General features: G+C 45.1%; 3 protein-coding genes across 8 annotated transcripts; 2 read left to right on the top strand and 1 right to left on the bottom strand.

Moving 5' to 3' along the window:
- Positions 1-81: 81 nt before the first annotated feature.
- Positions 82-12,492, top strand: LOC113968513 (carbohydrate sulfotransferase 4-like). 5 transcript variants are annotated; one of them, XM_027685143.1, is made up of 4 exons: positions 82-2,180; positions 4,783-4,848; positions 5,521-5,599; positions 10,722-12,492. In XM_027685143.1, exon 4 carries the CDS (start codon positions 10,735-10,737, stop codon positions 11,911-11,913), a length of 1,179 nt encoding a protein of 392 aa, XP_027540944.1. In that variant the 5' UTR covers positions 82-2,180; positions 4,783-4,848; positions 5,521-5,599; positions 10,722-10,734; the 3' UTR covers positions 11,914-12,492. The 5 variants fall into 5 exon arrangements, with proteins under 5 accessions (XP_027540944.1, XP_027540942.1, XP_027540945.1 ...); XM_027685141.1 differs by having other exon boundaries at positions 10,535-12,492; XM_027685144.1 differs by lacking the exon at positions 5,521-5,599.
- A 1,879-nt stretch (positions 12,493-14,371) lies between these two features.
- Positions 14,372-16,309, bottom strand: TERF2IP (TERF2 interacting protein). Its single transcript, XM_027685051.1, has 3 exons — positions 15,769-16,309; positions 15,600-15,676; positions 14,372-15,018 (listed from the first exon to the last, which is right to left on the bottom strand). The coding sequence occupies exons 1-3, from the start codon at positions 16,283-16,285 to the stop codon at positions 14,578-14,580; spliced, it is 1,035 nt and encodes a 344-aa protein (XP_027540852.1). The 5' UTR covers positions 16,286-16,309; the 3' UTR covers positions 14,372-14,577.
- Positions 16,310-16,423: 114 nt separating this feature from the next.
- KARS (lysyl-tRNA synthetase) lies at positions 16,424-25,692 on the top strand. Of its 2 annotated transcripts, none has more exons than XM_027685050.1 (14): positions 16,424-16,551; positions 17,256-17,400; positions 17,587-17,752; positions 18,213-18,306; positions 18,558-18,744; positions 19,000-19,125; positions 19,832-19,951; positions 20,156-20,318; positions 20,418-20,591; positions 21,302-21,387; positions 22,064-22,149; positions 22,461-22,587; positions 24,248-24,391; positions 24,671-25,692. In XM_027685050.1, the coding sequence occupies exons 1-14, from the start codon at positions 16,481-16,483 to the stop codon at positions 24,755-24,757; spliced, it is 1,776 nt and encodes a 591-aa protein (XP_027540851.1). In that variant the 5' UTR covers positions 16,424-16,480; the 3' UTR covers positions 24,758-25,692. The 2 variants fall into 2 exon arrangements, with proteins under 2 accessions (XP_027540851.1, XP_027540850.1); XM_027685049.1 differs by lacking the exon at positions 16,424-16,551 and adding an exon at positions 16,660-16,774.
- The last annotated feature ends 149 nt before the right edge of the window (positions 25,693-25,841 follow it).

Below are 25,841 nucleotides of genomic sequence, written 5' to 3'. Positions count from 1 at the left end.
GCTCAGTCACCGTGTGTGTCATCCTTGCTCGCCCCATGGTGCTGCAGTGCCCTAGGAACCATCCCCACCTTGTGGCTGGCTGCCCAGAGCCATCCTGTGTGCCAGCACGGACATGGTGAGAGTGCCTCAGACCCCCAAAGAAACCCATCAGGCTTGGGGGCAGGATAGGCCCTTCAAGCTTGGCACAGACTGGAGCCAAGACAGCTCACTGTGGCAGCCTGGCTGCTCCCCACAGAACAGTCCTGTCTGCACCTGCTTTTGGCCCTCACAGCCCCCCCGCCATGGACCCCAACAGAGCAGGGGGTGCTGGTGCCAGCTGCTGTGGGCAGGCAGCTGCCCCTGGGACCAGAGCCAGCCATGCTAGGTGCTGGTGCCTAAGTACTCAAGGCTGGGGCAGCCACACATTTCCTGCTGTAGTGGTGAATCATGGGGTGGAACCCCATTGTACGGAGTGTTTGTGACACGCCAGTGGGGCCAGGGTTACTGATTGCTGAATACATCAGCTCCCTAAAGTAATAAGGAAACGGAGGCCTGGTATCTGTTCATTTGGTGGAAAAGAGAGGAGGAGATAACACCCATCAGAGCGTGTGGCCTGGTGAGCTGCCCGGGAGCCACTTCTGGAACTGACAGAGGGGCAAGCTGCAGAGTGCCTCATGTCATCCCCTTCAGCTCTGCTCACCTGTCCTCCTGCAGAATTGGGATTCACGGGTCAACCCTGCGTCACCAATGACAGGAAAATGAACTAGCTCTAGATCACACGCTGCCAGACCTGACAGGTTCTGTAGGCATCTCACTGTCTCCTCTTACCTTGCCCAGTACAAAATCTGGGTACCAGTAGCCCATTAGAGGGGAGGTATCTATATGAGAAAGATAGCAGTATATGAAAAGGTCTTTGACACGTGAGCTGAGTGTCCATGCTACATCTTTTCCCTTCAAAGAAAGCAATCCCAGAACAAAAAGAGAGGGAAGCTGGGACTATGGATGAGTAGTACACAGCATCAGAGATTTCATGCCATTAGATGTCTAGAGCCAAATAACCAGAGCTGCCTTAAATTAAACATTGAGAAATAATAAGTAGAATGGTGTGTGAAGGGTCTGTTGGGCCAGGAGACCTTTACAGCATGATGTTTCTGCATTGTTATGCCATCTTGCATCTACTACAGCTGTCAAGTTTCATCTGTTTTCTTGAACTCTTCTCCACACATCTTAGGTTCTGTGGCTTTAATCCCCATTACTAATGAACAGATCCTGCTTTTAGAGAAAGCCACTCCTTTGAGATCACTGTCCCTTTAGGAACCCCTTTCCTTTCAGAGTCCTCTCAGAGGTGTCTGTTAACATGCAAATGTTCTGCAATAATTAACCTGATTCTATTTCTTCTTGACCCAGTAGCATTTGGCCTGGGATGCTGAGGGAGCCATACCTCGTAATATTCAGTATATCTAGATTTCTCAAGTCCACGTCCTCTTTTGCCATCTTTTGCAAACATAACACTGCTTTTTGACCACACCTATGTTTTCCTGGATGCAATAGCAAACTAGCATTAAACCACAAATGTGCTGGTATCGTTTTTCAGGTATTATACTCACAGATGCTTTGCGTCATAGTGTGGGTGTAGTCCAGAGCACCCTGCCAGCCATACAAACTAGCCTAAGCTGATGTTTGGAGATGCTTTGTGCCAAAGAAAACCCCTTCAGCAATGAGACCAAGGAAGAAGTCAAGACACTGTCCTGAAGCTGCTCTTTGCAGATGCTCAGACAAGGTCTGCAGGGCTTTAGTAGAACTCCCTGAGAGCCCTTATGACTGATGGTGGGAAAGTAACGGAAGATTGGTGAGGAGGATTGTAGACAAATCCAAGTGACTTGCAGCTGAGGTGAGGTGTAGAAAAACACATGTATTGTACTAGTTGTTGTTTAGCCTTGTGTGTTTGATGAGTAGTACATCTGTGTTTAGGTAATGCAGGCCTGTGATAGACTGAGAAACACCCCACTGAACATGCTTGGGATTCCTGCTCTGATGTGGTAAATATCAGTGGTAAACTATGCCTGCAATAATCCCTGATATGCAGGTGAAAACAGCAGGTTTGGTGACCCTTGAGCAAGGACCAGGCTCCGCAGTGCTGGCATCCCTGTTTTTGTGCCTCTTGCTTTGGGTACTGCTTTGAGGATCCTCTGGTTGGTGAGGTAATGGAATTAAATTTACTCTGTATTTCATCTGTGGTTTTGTGTTTGTCCCTGCATCCTGCCTCTGCCAGCTCACACACACACACTGATCCACAGCCATCCTCCCTGCCTTAGCCGAGGAGCACCAGCAGTACACCCTGGGACAGGCTTGCAGTGCGCTTCTGCTGTTTCCTGTGCTGTCTGGACTGGCCGTGTTTAGGAGGAGAGTGACCTACCCCAGACATGGGGACCTAGGCGGAGAGGCAACCTTGTGCCTAGTGCTCTTCTTGGGAAAGGAAGGAATTTCTCAGCTCAGGGGCCAATGCAGGTGAAGTGTACTAGTCCTCAGCTTCTGAAGGGGCTGGCAGCGGGGTTCAGCACTACTGGCAAGCAGGGCCAAATCACACCTGCCAGCAGTGAGGCCATCAGCTCCCCCAGGTGCCTTAGGAGCCTGAATGCAGCCCAGCCCCTGGCTTCACCCACTCCTTCTTCTAGGAGCCCTGGCTGCTTCCAGCAGGGCTGTAGAACAGAGGGGTCCCTGAGGGTCTTCCTGCCTTGGGGCCATGGTTTTTGGCTGCAAGAACTTGTCTGCATTGGCCTGCTCTCCACCAGCATGTAGCCACTCTGTATACCTGCAGTGGGAAGATGTGATTTGCACTGACCTGGACCCAGGATGGCTGCAGGGAGTCAGTCTGGACACGAAGGTGGAGGCTGTGGTGACCCAGGGCCCAGCCTGCCTGGGAGCTCAGGTGAGGTATGAGCATCACACGGGAGTGGGACCCCAGGGGACCCAGGGGAAGGTGTCCATACAACACTTCTTTGTACATGAGGGCTGGCACATAACCTTGTTCTCCCAGGCTCTGCAGGCCTGTCAGAGGCTAGAGGAGCTGACTTGCTCTGGTAGCATTACCCAAGACACACAGCAAAGGGAGGCACAGATAGGCTTCCATGAGGATGAGAAGTAGCCATGAAAAGACTGTGGATGTAAGAGGAGGCAGCAGCAGTGGGCTAGGAAACAATACTTACTTGAGGTGACTGGGAGGGATTTTGCAAACCAGAGTGTGAGAGGGCAGAAGAGTTCTGCAGGAGAAGGAAGGCTCAGCACGAGCAAAGTCTTGCTATTGACAGGACAGCCATGAAAGACACAGCCTCAGCAGGGTTCGAGTCACTGGAAAGCACCTAAAAATTAGCTAAGCTTAACTGGTCAGAAGAAGGTTATGGTTATAGCTTCTATACTGGCCTTCAGCCTGCGTCCCCAGCACTGGGAGAACCTCCTGGGGGGCAGAAGCACTGGGATCCTCCTCATGGTTTGGCTGTCAGGCACAGGCTATCACAGTGCTGGGAGCCCAGATCTATACCAGCCCTTTGCTTTGTTGTGCATTGTCTTCGGTTTTCTTATTTGACTTGGGTCAGTGTTCCCTGAAGCTTTGCCAGAGCAAATAGGTGCTGTCAATGATCTAAATGACTTATTTCCTGGGTGCCTGGCAGAAGTAGTTGGTGCTAGCATGAGATCTTCTGTACTCCAGTGCACTGTGTGAGCTTCTCTGTGCTTCAGGTCTGCTTATTGCTGTTGTTTCTCTCAACCCTAAACTAGCTATTCTGCTCTAAGATTCAGTGCCTTGCTGATTTCTGGTTATACACTGCCTATGTACTTAAAGAAGGCAGAAGCTGACTGGTGAAATTAATTCAAAAGTTGAATAAATACCTTTTTTCTTACTATTTTTCTCTTTCCTGTAATGTGTTGGTAAAGTATTATGTGACCTCATTTTTAGAGCCTGATTTACACAAGCTTCTTTCTTTCTTTCTCTCATGTTTTCCCATTTTCCTGTTCTCCCACCACTTGATATTAGAATGCCATATTACAATGAAAACAATAAATAATACTGCAACTGCACTCAGGGTGAGAGAGGGAGGGGGTCAGCCACTATCCTTGCTCTTGCCTGCGGCAACTTTGGGTACTTATGTGCCAATTAAGACACATCTATTTATCTCAAACTGCTTTTAAATAAAAATATAACTTTAAAACTTATCTCTAACACAAGGAAAAGGCCAAAGCAAGTTCAGTGCAGAAGCACACCAGCCTGTCCTTGGAGAGATGCCTCATACAGGACATCATATCAGTCATTTGTCTCATTCTTCCTTTTTCTAGAAGCCACATGGGGCAAGATTTGCTCTGGCTCAGAAAAAAACTTGCTCTGACTGGAGTTTAGCATAGACAGTGCAGTTCTGCTCCTATGGATTCTGGGGCTTGCCTCACTGCTGCATTTTCTTTCCATCCCCTATGAATGATGAATTCTTAAGCAACCAGGGTGACTGTATACAGCATCCCTACCAAAAAAGGTCTTTCCTAAAGCCAGAGTTCCACTCTGTTGCCTTTATCCAGATGAAAATGATGAGCAATTGACATAGAGTTTTGTTCTTTTTTTTTTTAAATTACTGTCAGGTTTCTTTTCTGCAAGGAGCAGAGTTTTGCCTGTGCAATTCAAAACACAACAATATAGCACTACTCAAATCCAGTGATCAGCACAGGAGACTGTACATAGCCTCTATGTGAGCAGTCACATCACAGCTTTCTGTCACACTTAATCTTACAGAGCCATAAATTTCCATCTTTCCTCTACAGCTTTAGTGGTGTCAGCTAGAAAGCAACTGAACTCCCTCTGCTTTGAAAGGGAGACATCTTTCTGTAGTAAGCATTCACCAGTGCAGTCACAGCATTGACTCTTCCAGCAGCTCCCTGGTGTCGTAACCTTTGGGATGCAGAAAATGTGAATCATCCCAACATATACCTAAAAGACATAGAGACTTCTGCAGCATGATTCCCATGAGCTGCTTTAGTTATCAACCTGGTATGAACTGTTCTGCAGGGCATACAAGAGCAGATATTAAAATCTTGAATAGCTTGAAGACTACAGTAGGAAGAAATTTTTTGTTGTCTTTCTTGACTAAAAAAAAAATGTGGTAATATGAAAAACAGTTTTTATATGTAGGTTCAAAACAGAGGAAAGTAGTTCTCACAATATGCAGCCAAACATAACTCTATTGCCAGGAAATCTTGTTGATGTCAAAAGTATCTGAGTTCAAAACATGATTGGAGAAGTGAATATAAAAAAGATCTAGGTGCTGTCAAATGCAAAGATAAGGTTAATCTGAACTGAGTTTAGACAGCTTTTGTGTTTACACAAGCATCACCCTCCACTCTTGTCACAGCCAACAGAAAGGAACAGGAATTTCCAGGGCATCATTCACTAGTTTATTTTGGATAACTCCACTCAGGGAGGTGAATTGTGTCCTCCAAATCCCTGGCTTCAGGCCAAGACAGCATGTAGGGAGGAAATGAGTTTCTTGTTCTCTCCCCTAGGCATCTGCTTTTGATGATGGCAGAAGACAGGGCATGGGGTTAGTCAAACCTTACAGCTGAGTCGGTTTCACTGCTCCAGGTATGCCTTGTTCTCTCATCAGCTGTCAAAGACACACCCTCAGGCAAACTACATACAGTTGGAACAGAAATTTTGATACACGTCTGTTCATGCAACTGTTGTCCAGGGAGGAATAATGCTTCGGGAAGAGCCACTCAAGTGGTGTGACCTTTACAAAGGTTTTGAACACTTCATGACCTACAGGTGAATCCTTCCTATGGATGGTGTCAGTGCAGGGCATGGGAACACACAGCTGAAATCCAGGTTGTACAAAACATTGCATGGTTCATTACAGGGCCCTTCCTGGGCCACTGCCAGCTTCTCACCTTGTTTCCCAGCCCAGGATTACCAGGGCTTGACCATTTGTGTTGGCAATGCTGCAAGTGAAAGGGAACATGACCTGCCCCATTTGGGTTGTTTCTCCTGCTGGAAGGACCAGCCTTGCCCAGACTTTTTGCTTCTGCTGTCTCTTATACTCCACTTGCCCTGAGAGTGTGTCAATGATGTCCTTGGGGACAGGGGACACCATTAAGAGAAGGTCTACATTTCTCCAAACTGTGTGACAGAAACTATAAGATCTGGAATAGGAATGAGCCAAAGCAATTGTCTCTGCACAGTAGTATTTCTCTTGAGCCCAGTGCTGCCCTGATTCACTACCTTATCTGCCACAGCCCCACTGCAGCTCCAGCACCTTTACGAATCATTAACAGGCCAAGTCCACCTGCCCTTCCACAGCTTCTCCTTTCGCACAATTTTCTTCCCCAGCACCCCAAATGTTTAATTCAAGCAAGGCACAGACAGAGAAGAGACAAAAAGATTTTATGTGAATTTGCATTTGCTGACATGACAAGCAGCCAGAGCAATGGTAGGAAAATATTCCTTGTCTCTGCACTCCTGGTGGGCAAGCTCTGACACTTCACAGACATCCCTGTTCCTCCTTTTATAGAGAGCCATCTCTTTGGGGGCTTGCAATAGGACTTAGCTTAAAAGGACTTCTCAGTCTCCTTCATAAACTTTCTGGCCCTGCTCCTTTATTAGCAGTTCCTGGTCATTTGAGCCCCTGCAATAAACTTCCAGTACGATGCTTTGTACTTAGTGCAGGGTGGAGCTTTTCTAGTCCAAGGCTGATCAAAGTAGGCGGGCAGTGCAGAGCAGTCACTCTTAGAGCTGGGACATACACAAACGAAGGGGATAGGAGGGAGCAGCCACAGGTGTAGGTAGGAGCTGAGAGCACTTGTATATAAGAGCCCAGCATGAAGGCAGAGTGTTCGTGTGACTGCCTAGAGGGCTGTGTACCACAGCAGTGAACGTGTGTGAGGGCAACTTTGCTTGAATCAGGCCTGGTGGTGCTTCGAGAGGACTTTGCTAAGGTGAGAGATTTTCAACCATTTCTTGGTATCTGGTGTGGATGCTCTTGTGCCCAGAACTGTAGTCACTGCTCATGCTCAGCAGCCTGAACTGGGAGATAATTTTTGCAAAACACTGCAAACATACAGATGCCAGCAAATTGCTACGATTCTTCCTGCAGACAGAAGCTGCTGGCCTGACTTAGAGGGTAGCTCCTGCTTCTACTGGCTGTCTTCTCAGTGCCCTTGCTCAGCTTTTCCCACTATTGACTGTCATGCCAGCTGCTCTCCTCTGGGCAGATGACTTCTAATTCTGCAGAAGATGACCAGGACAAATTGAAGAAGCATTTGAAAAAACTATGAGCAACCATCAGTGCCATCAAAGATGAATGCCTGGGGCTTCCCTGGCACCAGATCCTCTTTGCTATAGCGCTGCCACTACACCAATGGGGAATGTGTACAGGTCTGCAGAACTCCCCCACACTGGCAGAGCACTTAACACCAGTCTGCACTGCAGATATTTTGGGCTATCTCACACCCACCCCAGGCATGCATAGATTCAACAAACCCTGGGGACATGCCACTCAATACCACAAAACTTTGTACTCTGGGAACAGGCCACCCAATGCTCAGAGTGCGTTTGATGTGTAGATTTCCCTTGGGCTGCTTGTTGCTTCCTATAATGCTTGCTCTTTGCCAGGATCAAGATTTTCCAAGGTCCCTGTGTCTTTCTGGAAAAGCATAAAACTGCTTTTTTTTGTTTGTTTGTTTGTTTGTTTGTTTTGAGACTCTAGCTGCTCAGGCAGGCAGATCCCAGTTCTTTGTGTTCTCATACATTGGCTGTGGGAGACTAACATGGTGACACTGGATTGTCGTTTTTTTCAGTAGTTCCTGTACTTCATCCTCTGTACCTTGAGATTCTTCCTATTCTTTCTGCTCTCAGCCAAATCCTGGCTCATCTCTCTGCCAGCACACAACAGCAGTGTGCCTTTTTTTTGTTCTGCAGCTGAGATTGTCTCAATCATTCTGGGCTGATCTTTACTCAGCAGCTCTATGAGAGCTTCATATTTTCACTTTTGCAATGTGAAATTAACTGAATCCCTGGTGACTCTGGATGTTTGCTGTGGGGAAAATGTGGTTAAGCTTGAGACCTTAGTTTAGAAATTTCCCAGCTGCCATGATTGAGAGATGCAGTGGTGAAGAATAAGGTTATGTAACTAGTATTTCATACCATATTAGGGAAGGTACGATACAACCTCTACTGTTCTTTGCTGCTACTCTATTCCACTTCACCAGGCACACAACTCATTTCAGTCCTTCTGCCCTCTGTGGAACAGACTTGTCAGGGCAACAATCATCACTATTTCTTGTATAAAAGTGAAGAAGCTGTTGAGGCTGTGGCCTCACACGAGGTCATTTCTACCAAAAACAGTCACAGGAATGGCCTGCATACTCTGTCAAATGTCTAAAACATGCAGCTATCCCACCCTGATTTGATTCAAGATGAAAACATTCCCTTCCTCCCTGAAAAAAACCAAATCCATTCTCAGACTATTTGCATGCAAGTTCCCATAGAAATAATTATTTCTGTGGTTTTAAATCTGCCTGGGCATTCTCATGCCGGTGTTCATGTTTGCTCAACAGACTTTTCTTGATTAATAACTTCTGGCTATAGTCCAGGAACTCTGTGAGGAGTTAGAGTAACAATATTAATCGCGCCAGATGGAAGAGATATTGTCGAAGTTCATTTGGAAGCCAGGACTTTTGGTAAACACTACTGTATTCCTTGCATTATATTTGCAAGGAGGAAGCTGATAAGTGACTGATTTTTACCACACTCTTTGTTTGCAGCTTTTCCTGGGTTGGTCCAAATAGCGACCTGATTCAGCTTATCATCAGACCTGAACACTACAGGCCGTTTGTGTAACCAAAAAAATCAATGGGCTTCTTGTCCAGGAGACCAGAAGCATATGGTCCCTTACTAAATGCACAGCCCTATCCTTGCAAGACATTACTAAAGGAAAAGTCATATTGTGGTAGCACTTACTGGCAACAACCAGGGTTACCCATTGGGCTACTTATTGTCCTGGCTCTGAGAAATTATAATTGCTGCCTTATAAACCCTAAGCTCAAAACAATGGACAGCAGATAGCTTAGATAAACAAGTCAATTTATGCATATATGTTGGAGGAGCAGATGAGTTCCTAGTTGGTTAGCAGCAGTGACTGTACCTGAAAATCTAGAACATCGGTACCAGAGGAACTGAAATAATAGGAGGAGGCACCCCCATGCAAATTTGTCTGACAAGCTTGGCTACAGAATGAAATTGAGGCAGGTCATAAGGAGGAGGTTAGGGAAACTTTGGGAGCAGTCATGATTACTGTGGACCCAGAAGATGACATGGGATGCATGTAGCAGGGAAGCAGTGTCTGCATTGTGGCTGGTTGGGTCACATTTTATACCTTTGCTGCTTTAGTAGGGGGTTACTGCTCTGCATGGGCTTGGCTGCCTCAGCCCCATGCAATCATGGCTGAACAAAGCAGTGTACAAAGCTGGACCTGAGCTCTGGTGCTGCTCTGTCCACGAGGAACTTCCATCTTGCCCTGCGCCACTGAAGGCCCTGCTCTCTCTGGCCTGTCTGGCTGTGGCTGTACCTGGAAGGACTGACCATGACTAAGAATCAGTGAGGTTTTTTATTTTCAGTTCACCTTGGAAAATGTAAAGCAGTTGCACGGCTGACCTGCCAGGCTGGCAGGGGGTGATGGGCCTCGAGAAGCCAGGCCCCCAGGGTGGCCAGTGCTGCAAGCACTCCTCTGTATTTGAGGTACAGTCAGGCACTGCTGGGGGAGGGAAGGAGAGTGCACAAGACAGGAGCAGTTGGCTTGCTTTAATGTACTTTTTAAAACAGAGGTTTAGTGTGAGAAACAAGGAGCCAGCTTTGGGCAGAACTTTGAGTTCAATTAGCACAATCTATTGTACCTCTTCTCATACAAGACCTATGGAATGAGTGGGGTAGGAAAGAAGGGTAGCAGGAGACAATCTTTAAAAAGGAGTTAGGCTAAGAAGAGGGCTAGTAGGCAGGTAAGCAGTTAAGCCTGCCTGCACTTGTAGGCCTTTCTAGCAGAATTGCTTATGATGCTCTATGTGTGGAGGAGATATTGTTGTACTTGGATTTATTACAGTGCCAAATTACTTTCTTTGGTATGTGAGCTTTTGCCTGTGGTGACAATAAATGTTTCCTGAAATTTCAAAAAGAATATAATAAAACCCCCCTGAAACCTATATTGTATGTTTGCAGTGTTTTGGCATTAAAATAATTGTAAATGGTGGTCAGAGCAAGTGTTTAAAAGTAACAATGTGGAACTGTTGAATTCTCCACAAAAAAGTGGGGTTTTATATCTTTTCTTCATAAAAATTGCCCAGATCATGTCTGCAGGGCTTGTGTACATGAAATACACATGTGTGTATGGACTTATTTCAATGCACTCAACTAGCTCTTAAACTTCGATAAAAACGCAGACAAGCTTTTCAATATCTTCTAGGACAGCATCAGACAACACTTACTGACAACATTGGACAAACTTACTGACAAATTGTGGTTTTGTTACAGAAAACCTCCAGCCCGGCAGAATTCACGTCCTTTTCAAAGACAGCTTGTGCAGTGGTTGTCACAATGTCATTGGTATTGTGACAGCTTTCTAAAACCCTGTGCCTTCAGAGAAATTCACAGGAGCCTGATGCACCACATCCTGCCTTCTTCGTGATCCTGTGATGCTGAACTTCCTCTGTCTCTGCAGGTCCTTTGCAACCATGCTGAAGCCTAGAAGAGTGCACGTGCTCCTGATCCTGGTAGTTCTGTCCTTCCTACTGATCCACTTCCTGCCCTGCAGCAACAATGCCCCCATGGAAGAAAAACCTTCTCCAGTCCACATCCTCATTCTCTCCACCTGGCGATCAGGATCTTCCTTCACTGGACAAATCTTCAGCCAGCACCCCAGCGTTTTCTACCTGATGGAGCCCGCGTGGCATGTCTGGGTCAAGATGTACCAGAACAGTGCCAAAGTCTTACACATGGCAGTGCGGGACTTAGTTAGGTCGGTCTTTCTGTGTGACATGTCTGTGTTTGATGCTTACATGTCTAGCCAGAAGAAAAAGTCCGATTTATTTCAGTGGGAGACAAGCCGAGCCTTGTGCTCCCCACCTGCCTGTGACTTGTTCAATCGCACTGACATAATCACTGCAGGCAATTGCAAAAAGATCTGTAGCAAGTACCCATTCAGCAAGGTGGAGGAAGCTTGTAAAACCTACAGCCATGTTGCCATCAAGGAGGTTCGATTCTTTGACCTGAAAGTCCTTTACCCCCTTCTCACTGATCCATCCCTGAACATCAAAATTATTCACTTGGTCCGTGATCCCCGGGCTGTGTTCAGGTCCCGCGAGAATACAGTGGCAGACCTGAAACGTGACAGTAACATTATTGTGGGGTCTCAGAGGACAAAGGGTGAAATGGGGCCCTACAACACAATGCAAGTAATTTGCAGAAGTCATGTTGAGATTTATAAGGCAGGAAGTCGGGCCACTTCCAGCTTCCTGAAAGACAGATACTTGCTGGTTCGCTATGAAGACATTGTCAGAGACCCTCTGGCAAAGGCTGCTCAGATGTACAGGTTTGCAGAACTCCATTTCACACCAGAACTTCAGAAATGGGTGCACAATATCACTCATGGGAAAGGTCTCGGAGCACAGGCCTTTGAAATTGGGTCTAGAGATGCACAGAGAGTATCTCAGGCCTGGAGGAAGACACTTCCCTTCCAGAAAATAGAAAAAGTGCAAGAAGTGTGCAAGGATGCGATGGACTTGCTGGGCTACCGGCTCGTTCAATCTGAAGAAGAGCAAAAAAATATGTCACTGGATCTTTCGTTTGCCCAGAACTCCTCTGAGTATCAAACTCCGGAGGCAGAACAGCTGGTGTCTGTACCTACTCTCTGAAGGCTGCAGAGTGCAGAACTGTCCACAAAAACAAAAGAGGACAGAGGTGCAGGCATAGAAGTGTAAGAGCATGTGCATGGATATGCATGCATGCAAGGACAGGTAACATAGGAATCCTGACTGCATTCACGAGAGCTCTCAGCAGCACAGGGTCACTCTCTAAGGCCCCTGGAAACTTAGCCACAATGGAGGCTGAAGTAATGCAAGTTTGTTCTCCAAATTAAGTATGTTTAGATTGGAGCATACAGAATAGCAAAGCAGTGGGACCAGATAGCAGAACTCAACCCCCCCACATGGAAGCAATTGCACTGCAAAGGAAGAGGAAATATAAAAGGAAGCTGAATAGAGAGAACATTATTTGTCATGCTGCCACACGGGACATGTAATGCCAGAAGAGATGCAAGGATGACCAACATTTGGTTTCTGGAAAGATGCTTTTTTTTGAACGGTTGCGTTTTCAAGCCCAGTTTTCCTTTTGCTCCATTCCTTTGCCTGGGTATCCAGCCTTGCTGGCAGTGTTGGGGAAATGTTTGTGTTCATTTATTGTATAACGGGAAAATGGAATAAACCCGCTATTGTTGAAAATAAAAACTCTTGGATTTGCATGTGGGGATCCATTTCTGGGATTATATGAATCCGTTTATTTTTTTAGTTGAAATAATTCTTTATTTTAGCTTTCAAACCTGAGAATAGTTGTACCCCGTGAGTTCTCACAGTCCACATGTGTGACAGTGGGATTCATGGTAAGGTTGAGATCCTAAAGACAAGGTAAGGACATGGATTCCATTGGTATAAATACTGGACTGGGAAGATAGGTTTATGAGAGCCGACTGAAGAAGCCCATGGCACAATTGGAGATGCCATTTTCCCACCTCCGATGGGAATATGTAGCTCAAACCAGGACAACAGAATTATTTTTACCTGGTTTTAACAGTGTTCTAGAAGACAAGGAGAAAAACTTGTTACCAGACTTGGGGAGGAGTGAAATGCCTACAAACACCTCTTCCTAAACATCTCTTTCACATGTAAATTGTGGATTCTCTTTAACACACATCTACAGATCACTTGCTACCTTAGCAAGGTGGATATCTATATTCCTACAACTAAACCTCTAATCCCTGCAAAGAGTGGGATGTTGTATTATGGAAATAATAGTGTTATTATGGGGGATCTTGTTGAATGACAAAATCCATGCTGAGCAGGCAGCACTGGCATCATGGTACTAAGTCCATTGAAAGCAAGGCATCTTCCTTTACACAGTGTTTATGCAAACTTAATGCAGGCAGGCTGACATAGAGAAGTGGGACTTGTACTGTGCCAGAGAACCACACAGCCAGTTTTTCTTCAAAGTCCCTTTAAAATAGACCTTAACACATCCAGCTAATAGCATGGGGTCTCAGAAGCCTCTTCTTATTGAGGTTATAGTAAAGAGCTTCCTACTTTAAGTGCCAAGAAGCCTGATTTTGAGCAAATATAGTCTTTTCAATACATTGCTAATTATATCTCTACATCAGCTTGAGTGGCTTAAGTTCTATTATAAATACTGGTTTTTAGTGGACTCAATCAATGCTGTCTATCAAATGTTTACCTGAACAAAAGCCTTCATAATGTTTCCAGTCAGTCAGTAAACAAATGACATAAAAGTAATATATAATGCATTTTCTTAGTGTACTGTTTTGAAAATTATTTAAACTTCTGCTTCCTGGAACGGGAAGCTTTTTGCTGCAGGGGGTGACAGATCTCCTGTTGATGAACCTGGTCATCAGCAGTACTTGGATTTCAAATTCAGCTGGCAAAGTTTCTAATTTAAAAATTCTTACTATTCTGTTTGCTGTGATGTCTTGCATGCCCTTGTTAAGTGCTTGTCTGGCCTTCCACACAAGTCTGAAATAACCAGTGTGAATGGCATGAATGTGCCAAATAATTAGCGTTTTTTCAGCAGGAATGACCTGTCCAGTGAAACACTGCATAGTGGAGTTTCAGCATTTATTTGGTTACATTGGTTAACCCCCCTTATAATCAGTTGGTGTTTCAGGTGTTTCCGTGGTTTCCTGAAATAGCAGTCTCATTATATCAAACTGTTACTTACTTTCAAGATAATCTGAATTTGGCTTAAAATCAGCAACTTCCCAATCCACCTTAATTTGAGTGCCACAGTGCAATAAGCAAAAACCCCAAAATATAAATCTTTAGGAAAAAAAAAATTTGGTTTTACCAGCCCATTTAATTTCACCAAAAGAATGAACTCCAGATTTATAGGATTCACTTCAAATAATATTATGTGACCAGAGCACAGCGTGCTAAAAGTACCGAGTTTTTCAGATTGTGACTGTATACCAGCAATGGTGTTCTCTCTTAAACACAACTTAAGTGATACCTTAACTCTGGGCACTCTTAGTTAAACTTGTCTCTCCTACTTCTACTATTGCACATGGCCCTGGAAACTGGTGTACTTTTCCCAACTAGAATATATGGTCTGGTACATGTGTTACTTTGCCTGGATTAAGGAAGCTGCAACACTTCAACCTGTAGAGATAAAAATGGGCCTTTTATTAAAAAAAATTAAAGCATTTCTGAAACTTCATAATGTTGATCAAATTTTCCATCACATTTCTGAAATGACTATAAAGTTCCTGTCACAGTCCTAGATCAGTCGTCCTCTTGCTAACTCTTCCTAAATGCTATCCGCTTTGCTACATTTTCAGCTCCAAATTTTGCTATCAATTTATTTCTGACATGTTCATCATCCTTTTCCAATTCTAAATCATCCTCTCTGCTCCATACAGGGTACCCATCCAAGCGCTGCCCCATCTGTAGAAAGTCTGAAGTAGCCTCCACTTCACCACTGTTTTTCAGAAAGGCCTGTGTAACAGTGAACAGGTCCACACTGAACTTCTCCATGAAGTGCTGCATAGTTTTTACTACTTCTCCCACCACACTGGAAGAACAAGTGCTTGTTGGTCTTTCTTCCCTTTGTAACTGAGTGTCAAGGAAAGCAGAGTCCTCCAGTCCAGATTTCAAATCTGATGCTGTTTCTCCTGGGGAATTTCCTGCTCCATCTTGTGTAGAAAGTTCTTCTGAAACATCCGAAGTGTCGCTTTCTGACTGAGAGTAAGAGAAGTGGAGTCACCAATTAGACATGGTATTTTCTGACCAGCTTTTTTTACTACTGCTACCAACTACCTTCCACTGTGACCCTATAGTATATAAAAACCTCAGAAATTACTAGGCATAGTAAAATTCAATTACTGAAGTTAAGCCGTATGTGTTAATGAAGACACACTTGATCATAGAAAGGCGTGAAATATAAGGGAGACTTTGAACAAACTAAGCATAAAAAGCAAAAGTGATGATGCAGCTGCAGGCACATCTTATGTCTGAGATGAAAGGATGACTTCTATTTGCCAATGCAGGTTTTAACGTGACAACCCCATCACATAAACCTCCTCACGTTAACTTGGGCAGGGAACAAAGTTAAGAAAATCTGTGGCAGCAAGGCCCCATTCATCACAAGCTACGTAGCTGACAGCTCACAAGAAGCTCCCCTTTAGCCACAGAAGGGATGTCACGGTGCAAAGGCATTTCACTTGTTAATGATGCTCAGCGGTGCTGCCGCCTGTGACACCGGGGAGAGTCGGGCCCGAGCCGCTCGCGGTACCGCTGCTGCCCGGGCTGGCCCCACTCACCTCCGCGCTTTCGAACTCCCGGTTATTGGCCGCGAAGAGACCCGTGACCTGCGAGGCCTCCTCCGCCTGCAGGGGCTCTGCGGAAACACGCGGGCACCGTCAGCGGGGCCTCAGCGGGGCCCGGGCCCGCGCTCGGCCCCGCCACCCCCGCCCTGCGCCCCCCGCTCACCCGTGAGCAGCGGCCGCAGGTGCCGCAGGAAGCGGTCGCGCATGGCCTGCCAGCTGTGCCGGGTCAGCCCGCTCCGCTCCAGCTCCATCCACAGCGCCCGCCCGCCCGCCCGCGCCGCGCCCCCGTCGCGGACCGCCCGCAGCAGCGCCGCGTCCTCCGCCTCCGTGAAGGCCAGGCGGCCGCGCGGGGCGGCGGCGGCGGCGAGGGGCGGCGCGGCGGGCAGCACGAAGGGCTCCAGCGGCAGCCGCTCGTTGCGCTCCACGCACTCCGTCACGTACTCGGTGGAGACGGCCCCGCCAGGAGCCGCCTCGCCGGGCTCCGCCAGGAGCACGGCCCCGGGCTCCTGCACGCGGCACAGCCGCCCGCCGCCCGCCAGCACCAGCGGCGCCAGGCGCAGCTTGGCCACCCCGGGCCGCACGTAGAACCGCATCGGGCGCCCGTCGTCCCACAGGAACAGCGACCGGGACCGCAACTCCTCCGCCGCCGAGCCCGCCATCGCCGCCCCGCGCCCGCCCATGGCCAACACTCCCCGCGCCCGCCCAGCGCCGTCACCGCCCCGCGCCCGCCCGCCATCACTGCCTCGGGCCCGCCCATGGCCAACACTCCCCGCGCCCGCCCCCATCACCGCCCCCATCACCGCCCCGTGCCCGCCCATTGTCATTATCCCGCGCGCAGGGGCGGGAGGCTGGGAAGGCGGTGCTGGCAGCGGGAGATGGCGGCGGCGGCAGCGGCGGCAGAGCGCGCGTGTGAGGCGACGGAGACCGAGTCGCACCTCAGCAAAAAGTGAGGGTGGGCGGGCAGGCGGGGCCGGGCCGGGGAGGTGAAGTTGAAGGTGAAGGTGAAAGTGAGGCGAGGCGAGGCGAGTGTCCGGCTGACCCGGTGCGTGTCTCCGCCAAGGCACCCGGCGGAGCCCCATGCTGAGCCCCGTCGCCGCGCGGCTCCGCGACTGGGCCTGGAGGGCCGCGCCCGCGCTCCGATGGCGGCAGGCGCTTCATGGCCGAAGCAGGTCGGTGCTTTGCGTCTGGCTCGGACCAGTTCTGTCCTCACGGAGTCCCGGACGGCGGGGTCGGGAGCGCGGCAGGAGCCTGAGTGCCCTGGGGAAACGGGCCGGACCGCGAAGGCGGCTTCGGGAACCTTCCGTTCGCCTGACTTCTTGCAGTGGGGACCTTGCCTTGTTTCACTTTCACGCGGCGTGGGGCTGCCAGGCTCATAGTAGTAAAATGGGTGTGGAATGCCCCTGGACGCTTAGGCGTTGTCTCCGCTGTTTAATTTCGCTTTCACTTTCCCTGAGTATTTGTATCGTAGGATATGAACTAAAAGAGTTCAAAGAATAAAATGTTTAAACGTGCTTAAGCATTATCTTGATTTTTGGGCAGATTAAGAGAAGTGACAGGGTTATTTGGCAGGATCCTGCCAAAATCTTACTTCTACAGGGAAACAATTATACAGTATCAGGGTACCTGCTACATCTGGTTTCTCTTTTGCAGTGAGCTGAAGAGACGTTTAAAGGCTGAGAGAAAAATAGCTGAAAAAGAGGCAAAGCAGAAAGAGCAAAGTGAAAAGGATTCAAATAAGCCTTCCTTGACTTCTGAGAATAATGCTGGAGCTGATGAGGAAAGCTTGGATCCAAATGTGAGCATCTAGCCTCATGCTTATTGCTGTTCTGTGAATAAATCTTATTGACTTAAATTTTATTTTTTCTTCATGAGTAACAAAATGGCTTTTCCTGTATAAGGGCAGCTGCATTTTAATTTGCACCCTATAATATATTTTCAGATTCTAATAAAATAATTTGGTTTTGTTTGTTTCTGGTGACAGCAATACTTCAAGATTCGTAGCCATGCAATCCAGCAGCTGAAGGGCACCAGTGAAGATCCCTATCCCCACAAGTTCCATGTAGACTTATCTCTCTCAGATTTTATAGACAAGTACAGTCACCTGCAGCCAGGAGATCACCTGAAAGACATTACAGTGAGAGTGGCAGGTAAAGGCTTATGTGGGATACAGAAATATGTAAAGTCTTAGCTGCTTTTATTGATGGGTTGGTCTCTTTTTGAATTTTGCTGATCCTCGGTCATGAAGTCTGTAGCAATGTTAAACGATTTGGGACGTGTCCCTTCAGACTGAGTGGACCTGTGCAGCAACCCTTACAACTAGAAGATCAGATTGTAATGTGGGCTCCAGGACCCAAAGTGCATGTGGTATTAACTTTGGGACTTAACTGCTTCTCTTTCACAGTCAGCAACAGTTTTGCTCCACCTGGGCTTCCAGGATCGTGCCTGAAGCTCTCATGGCATGGGATTGGACTGGGCGGCAGTACTCCCGCTCGATGCTCAGTGCAGAGATGATGATTCTTTGTCTAAGTGATAATTCTGTGGCTTTTGTCCCTGTTCCCTTTCTGCTGGGGACTCTTTTCCTGATGTTCTGCATACTTTGATATTTAGGTCGAATCCATGCGAAGCGTGCCTCTGGAGGGAAACTGATTTTCTATGATCTTCGTGGTGAAGGAGTCAAGCTGCAGATCATGGCAAATTCCAGGTAAGGAAAGGTATTCCCAGTAGCATTCTATACAGCACTGTATTTTGGGGCCTAGAGATCTGTGTTTGAGTATTCTATTTCATCTATGGGTTGACTTAGGCAGCCAGATAATGTTATGCTTAGGATGTTGTGGTTGTCTTCCCTGTTGAGTAATTTTTTTTTTTGAAGGATTTGGTCTTGGGAGAGACTTGAGGACAGTTTGGAAGATTGAATTTTAAACAAACCTGCTTACATTTGTTTTGTAATTACAGCTTCTACAAATCTGAGGAAGAGTATTTTGTTGTTAACAACAAGCTACGTCGTGGGGACATTATTGGTGTAGAGGGGAATCCTGGGAAAACAAAGAAAGGGGAACTGAGTATTATTCCTTCTGAAATCACTCTGCTGTCTCCATGCCTGCACATGTTGCCTCATCTTCATTTTGGCCTCAAAGATAAGGTACTTGTCATACCTGCCAGTCTTGGAGGCAATTTGATAGATCATAGAAGGGTTTGGGTTGGAAGGGACCTTAAAGATCATTTAATTCCAACACCCCTACCATGGGCAGGAATGCCGCAGATAGGACTGAATGGACGGCCTTTGGTACCTATTGATGTTGTCGGTCAACAAAGGAACATTAGTTTTGGTTTGATATTTTTTTCCTTTTGCATCACATTTTGTCTAGCTTGTTCTAAGGGTATATGTTCTTTTCAGGAAACCAGGTATCGTCAGCGATATTTGGATTTAATTCTTAATGATTATGTGAGGCAGAAATTTATAACCCGTGCAAAGATCATCACTTATCTTCGGCATTTTCTAGATGAGTTGGGCTTCCTTGAGGTAAGGCTTCAGAGTTTATTTCTCTCCCATACTGAAAGTGTTTAGAGCTTCTCAGCTTCAAGGGTGCTTTATATTCATGCTCATATGCAAAGTACTTACAGAAGTAACTATAATTACCTTAGCATGATGTGTTTTATCAGTTTAATGTAATGGGAACCATTCCTTTCTTCTCTTTTTAAAGTTAAGACCATTCATCAGTTGGTGAGGTTATGACTTGGGAAACTTTTATCAATGTAGTACTCCAAACTACAGCTATTTTTTTCCTTATTTCAGTACATTAAGTGGAAACAATATCTTTGAAATGGTGTTTTGCTGCTGGAGATAAAAGCAGGGGTTACTTCCTGTGGGTAGAATTGGATTGCCCTGACCCATGTGCAGGAGCTTTCACTTGGCTTTGTTGAACTTCATTTTCTGCAGTGTAGAGAGAGGATTTTTGTGGTAATGTCGTAGTGTTCCTGGCTTTGGTAACAGCAGGTTCATGTTTGTAGTAAATACGAATGGCTCTTGATAGCAACAGATCAATTATATAATTTGTTTTTTCTGACTGCATGAAAGAAGTGCACTTCAGAATTGTTTTACTATATTTTTTATATATTTCATATAGTGAAATGTCAATAAGCGAAACACAAAAGATTTTTCATCTGTGCAGTTCTGTTTTGGAAACATATTTGATGAAAACAGGACAATTTTTGTTGTTATTTTACAGATTGAAACTCCTATGATGAATATAATTCCAGGTGGAGCTGTGGCAAGACCATTTATCACATACCACAATGAATTGGATATGAATTTGTATATGAGAATTGCTCCAGAGCTTTACCATAAGGTAGAATGCAAGCCTCTCATGGCTAAGCCTGTATTCTTCAAACTGTTTTAAAAAAGTAAATGTAGTGCAAATGAGAATGAGAAAGATGGACTTGTCTCATCTTGAATGAGATTTGTAAGGTTGTGCTGCAGTTATGTGTGTTTGAACTCTCTCTAAGGTCTTTTGAAAAAGTCAGTCTATTTACTACAATTCCATTTTGTTTAGATGTTGGTGGTTGGAGGTCTGGACAGAGTATATGAAATTGGGCGTCAGTTCCGGAATGAAGGAATCGATTTGACTCACAATCCTGAGTTCACAACTTGTGAATTCTACATGGCTTACGCAGACTACCATGACTTGATGGACATTACAGAGAAGTTGCTTTCAGGTGATGTATGCAGTATTAATAACAAAAGAGGAAGAATCTCTGGAAGAATTGCTTATTATGTGGCATACTCTTCTTCTAAACTCGAGGTTCCTTTTGTAGGGATGGTGAAACATATTACTGGGAGTTACAAGATCACTTATCATCCAGATGGTCCAGATGGACAGGCGTACGAGATAGATTTTACCCCTCCCTTCCGGCGAATCAGCATGGTGTATGATCTGGAAAAGGCCCTGGGAGTGAAATTTCCACCGACTGAGTGTTTTGAAACTGAAGGTTAGATGCTGAATGTGAACGTCCTATAATTCTTCCTTAGCAGAAAGTGGGCAAAAGGTAGCAAGTTCTCAGCCTGCAGTTTGTCAGCTGCATTTTTGAGGTAGTACTAATGCATGGGATTACTTCTCTGTGGTTTTGTCAGTTTACCCAAGAGTCCAGAAAGAAACCTTAATACCTTGCAGTCTTTGGCAGGATCTGACTCTTTTTGGTTCTTCCTTTGTTGAGTATATGTGAAAGGATGTACTCAAGAGGTGTGATGTGGGGAGTTCCTGATCTGTTGAAGAGATCCAACTTTTTACTTCTTATTTCTTCTGTCTTTTGTGCAAGTTGAGTTTCTGTGCCTGCAATCATAGCTTAGGTATATGATTATTAGAGACTTTATTCAAAATGTACTTATGTGCTATTTTATTCCTGGAATCAAGAGACATAAGAAAACAAATTAATACACTTCTTAGTGATTTCTTTTTTCTTCCAATAATAATGTCCAGCAGTCATGTGGTGGTATCAAATTTCTGAAGTATAACATAACTTATATTTTACTGTAAATTATTAAAGTGAGACACTATTTTTGTGGATTGACATTTAAGCCCATGGTTTTCCATGATGTCTACCATTAAGATCTAAATCACTCTAAAACATGTTGCAGGATCTAGTAAGAACAGAAAATGATTGCTGGAGTGGCTTTTCTAATTTTTTGTTTACAATTTCAGAAACTCGCAAGTTCTTTGATAATCTTTGTGCAGAGAGAGACATTGAATGTCCACCTCCCAGGACAACAGCCAGGCTTCTTGACAAAGTAAGTAAGGGTGCCATTTTTATAATCCTAATGTCTTTGAGGGTTTATCTGTATCAACAGAAGCCTCTTCAGAGAAGAAGTTTAGCTGGGAAACTGTGCTGAAGTGCATTTCAGCTATTGCTGTATTAGAGTGAGAAAACTTGCTGTATAAAATCTTCTTTTGTGTTGTCTACACTAAAATGTAGTTTACTTATGTCTGCTTAATTTGAGTGCTAGAGAATTGTAGTTTGATAGCTGGTGTCTTGTGGTTAAAGCAGATCTGCTTTATCTCATGTCAGTTCTGTCTGCGAGATGTGTGTATCTGTATGTACCTTGCCAAACAGGTAGGCTTAGCATGTAGTTCTGTCAGCTGTACCCAAACGTTGTCTGATAGGTGTTCTTCTGATGCTTTTCTTTTTGGCCTTTGCTGTAACATGCAAAGTGAATTATTATACAGTTTTTGCTATGTCATTTTTCTTACCTGACTAGGACACACACTCTCTGTTAATGAAGACATTACCGTGATCAGAAATTGTTACTTGGGAAACTCTTTGTATTTATGGTACCACCTTCAGTAGCAAAGGGAAGAAATCAGGATGCTTTGTGAAGGCAGTACTAGGAAAGTGATATTGTTTTTGTACTCTATGTAGTTTTTTTTTTTGTACTCTGTGTAACTGTTTCACTTTTGTTTTCCCAGTTAGTTGGTGAATTCCTGGAAGTCACTTGTATCAACCCTACATTCATCTGTGATCACCCACAGGTCATGAGTCCTCTTGCCAAATGGTAAGAGTATGAGTCACAGTCAGTATGTGATTCTTTTAAATCCTCTACTCCTATTTTATAAAAAAAGAAAAAAAAAAAGAAGTCACGTATGTGAAAACAGAGATTTTGATGTTGTGTGCTAATTTGTGAATTCTGACACAAATCAAGGTTGCTTCCTGAGCTGTGAAACCCATCATCCAGGGAAAAAGCACATCGAAGTTTTGACAGCTGTTAGTGCCAAGTGTGCACAGCCCCCCATAGTAAGGCATGTGCTCTTTGGTTCAATAAATATGTTAATTTTAAGGTTTGGCTGTTTTGCCTTCTTCACACAGGCATCGCTCCCATCCAGGGCTGACCGAACGCTTCGAACTCTTTGTGATGAAGAAGGAAGTGTGCAATGCGTACACAGAGCTCAACGATCCCGTCCGACAACGGCAGCTCTTTGAGGATCAGGCCAAGGTATGATGTCTTGCTGATGGTTAATCAATGATACAGACGTGTAAGCAAAGAGTATTTCCTATGGCTCCTCCAAATCAGTCATTGGTACCTACTGCTGAAAAGAGTTACTCCTTTGAGGTGAGTGTTGCTCACTCAAGTGAAAGCCTGTCATTAAAATTCAATTCCTCTTAAAGGAACCTTGCTCTCTAAAGTAAGGAACCTTACTCTCTAAGGTAAACAAGTCCAAACACTGCTGTTGATTTGTTTTTTTTAGTGCAACTTTGTTTTGGAATATCTTCACTCTTATTCTGCCTGAAGTACTAATCTGGAAAAACACAAATGTGCAAAGTGTTTTCTGTGTCTTGCCTAGGTTGAAAGTTATTTTTCCCCAACTAAGTATTTATGTAGTCATACAACATTATACTTTAAGTTCTTAAGTAAATTTTCATGTCCAGTAAGAGTTTGAATGCTGTGTAAGAAATAGCTTAATGTCCTGAACTGAGTTATTAATATTTTAAATCGACTCACAGAACAGAGCTGCAGATTGGAAATTATTAGCTTGCAAATTTATGTTGCTAGGTTTCTCTAAATAATAGGCCTCTTAAAGGAGTGACTGAAACTCATTTTGCTATTAATTAGGTCTACACAGCCATGAATGCATGCTTGTCCCCAAATGATTGAAGTCAGATGATGTGGTTTGCAGAAACAAAGCTGTCGTTTATACTCTCTCTAATCACTTCACAGTGCCTGAGAGGATTAAACAATTGTCAAAGTCAGTAAAATAGACTTATGTTAACTAACTTACTTGATAATAAATTTCAAAATATTCAGTCAGAATGAATAATACTACAGGTGCCTGTTATGTTTCATCTGTTGTATATACATTTACTGTAGCTGTCTCATGATTATAGTCAGACTTTGCAGATATAGGATTATATATATTGAATGAAAATTTGCCTGAAAATTTAATGTTAAGGTGGAGACTGAGGTGAGGAATGACAGTTTGTATTTCAAGATTTCAGGCAGAAAAGTTTGCTGCAAGTCTTTTGCAAAGTCTTCCTTGAAACTGGGCAAAAATGTTTGCTGTTGTTTTGACACGTTTGGCATTTTCTAAATTTGAGATGGCTAGTCGGCTTTTTTATTATTATGACTTCTGTCACTTGGAGGCTGTCAGGGCATTAGTTACTATCTCAGTGTAGGGGTTTTTAAGTTTTCTAATTGAGAGGAAAAAGGCAGTCCCTAAATTTTGTTTCATGGAGCAGCTACTGATGATTCAAACAGTTAAGCTTCTTAGTTGTTTCTGCAAACATTAAAGGAGGGGTTGCAAGCAATAAAGAACCTGAGAGGCTTTTAAAAGCAATTCATTCTGCTGTCATCTGCTGCTGTATGGCTTTGAAGATGGCTTTTACTGAAGAGCTTGGGCCTTTGCCAAGAAAGGAAACTGACAGGTCAGAAAGGAACTGAGCCTGGAGCTGTTTTGGGAGCACCTGTACAAGTGACCCCCACAGCTGTCCAGGTGCTGCGGTTCCTTCATTTGTTACTCACTTCCACAGCTGTACAGGGCTTAGGTTTCATCAGCTACATGGCTGCTACAAATACTAGTATTCCTCTTTTTTGGTAGCAGAGGTGGTGCTATCTAGCTCTGTACAATCCACCTTTTACTATTAACTTCCTCATCTAGGCAAAAGCTGCAGGTGATGATGAAGCCATGTTTATTGATGAAAACTTCTGCACTGCACTGGAGTACGGCCTTCCTCCTACAGCCGGCTGGGGCATGGGAATTGATCGGTTGACCATGTTCCTTACAGACTCCAATAATATCAAGGTAAGCATTGGCAGTGGCAGTGCCTAACTTCAGGCTTTTCAGGGAGCAGGGAATGGGATTCTGCAAAGCTGGCCATCTCCTCAACAGTGACACAACAGTGCAGCCGTGTCAGAGTCCTGGAGACCAGTGACAGGCAGTGCAGCCGTGTCAGAGGCCTGGAGATGCACAGTCCTAGGAAAAGCTTCTTCACTGTGCCTGCTCAGCTCTGGGGAGGCTGAGCTGGGCTGGGGCTGTTCTCATGAGACTGGTGCGTGGTGCTGACGCTGTCACTGTCCGCAGGAGGTGCTGCTCTTCCCCGCCATGAAGCCGGAGGACAGCAAGAAGGAGGCACAGCCTGAGCCCCCCGCCGAGGGCACCTCTGTGTGAAGCTCCAGACCACCGCAGGCACCTCTGTGTGAGCGCGGGGTGGCGCAAACCTAAATAAAGGCAACGCTCTTTGCACCCTGAAAAAGGTTGTTAATCCTGTTACATGCTTTTGCTTAATTTACCTGAGAAACTTGCCTGATACTAATGTTGTTGAAATTTTTCCTTGTCTGAGAAATTTGCCTGAGAATCCTATAACTTTTAAGATAAGACACATAGTTTGAAGATGTTTTTGTATCGCTTAAAAGCAGTAACCAAATCAGCCTCCAAGGCTGTGAGACTACCCAACCAAGAACCAGTTTCATGAGCTGGAAACGAGACAACTGAAAGGGAACTGTTAAACACTATCTGCTAAATCTTTTATATTCCAAATTAAGTTTGAATTTATTAGTATAAGTTTTTTAAAGATTTTAATTTTTCTACTAACACTTTAATAGAAAACAGTTAATAAAGAATTAACATAGGATTATGTTAGGCTAAAGTTATGTGTACAAGAATCTTTGATTTTGCTTAACTTGCTGAGAATTTTCTAACTTTTAGATAATAGGAACTGGGAAAGGAACATAACTTTTGCAAATGAATAGCATATATCTTTGAACTGTAACCAGTCAACTTCCGGCATTCAAGGCTGTGAAACAAGTCATTCAAAGCGAAAAGATACAAGCAGTACAACGGAATTATTTATGGACTAAAAAGATGTGTTTCTAAGAGACTGTAAATGTAATAAAAGGACGCTAGATGGGAGCAGAGACCGTGAAATAATTACAGCGATAAATATAGCGTGGGCGTGGACTAGGCGGGATTTAACATGAATGTGTAATGACTTGTGAAAAGAGAAGGTTTTTGCTTTTGTGATGTTGTCGGAGCACTTAAGGACGCGTTTATCCCCGGTGCGCCCTAGTACTGTCAATAAAGGACGCCTGCTCGACACTGACAAATTCCGCTGTTGGGATAAATCTTTGTTTCGCCCCCGCTGTCTGAGCCTCTGGGCGCGTGCGCAGGAGCCGCGCTCGGGCCGCGGCTGCGCGTGCGCGGTGCCGCCCCCGGCCGAGTCCCCGCCCGTGTCCCCGCGGAGCGCGGGCGGCGT

This window comes from Neopelma chrysocephalum, unplaced genomic scaffold (assembly GCF_003984885.1).
Source record: "Neopelma chrysocephalum unplaced genomic scaffold, ASM398488v2 Primary Assembly neopelma1_68, whole genome shotgun sequence".
NCBI classification, from domain to species: domain Eukaryota; kingdom Metazoa; phylum Chordata; class Aves; order Passeriformes; family Pipridae; genus Neopelma; species Neopelma chrysocephalum.
This window is presented reverse-complemented; position numbering and strand designations above follow the sequence as displayed.

Excerpts from the sequence above, each read along its gene's own strand:
- TERF2IP (XM_027685051.1), bottom strand. The coding sequence starts at position 16,285 with ATGGGCGGGCGCGGGGCGGCGATGGCGGGCTCGGCGGCGGAGGAGTTG. Across the intron at positions 15,677-15,768 it reads CCTGCGGCCGCTGCTCACGG|AGCCCCTGCAGGCGGAGGAG; the intron begins GTGAGCGGGGGG and ends GTGTTTCCGCAG. Across the intron at positions 15,019-15,599 it reads GGGAGTTCGAAAGCGCGGAG|TCAGAAAGCGACACTTCGGA; the intron begins GTGAGTGGGGCC and ends TCTTACTCTCAG.
- LOC113968513 (XM_027685141.1), top strand. The coding sequence starts at position 10,696 with ATGCTGAACTTCCTCTGTCTCTGCAGGTCCTTTGCAACCATGCTGAAG.
- KARS (XM_027685049.1), top strand. The coding sequence starts at position 16,683 with ATGCTGAGCCCCGTCGCCGCGCGGCTCCGCGACTGGGCCTGGAGGGCC. Across the intron at positions 18,745-18,999 it reads ATTTTGGCCTCAAAGATAAG|GAAACCAGGTATCGTCAGCG; the intron begins GTACTTGTCATA and ends TGTTCTTTTCAG. Across the intron at positions 22,588-24,247 it reads TCTTTGAGGATCAGGCCAAG|GCAAAAGCTGCAGGTGATGA; the intron begins GTATGATGTCTT and ends TTCCTCATCTAG.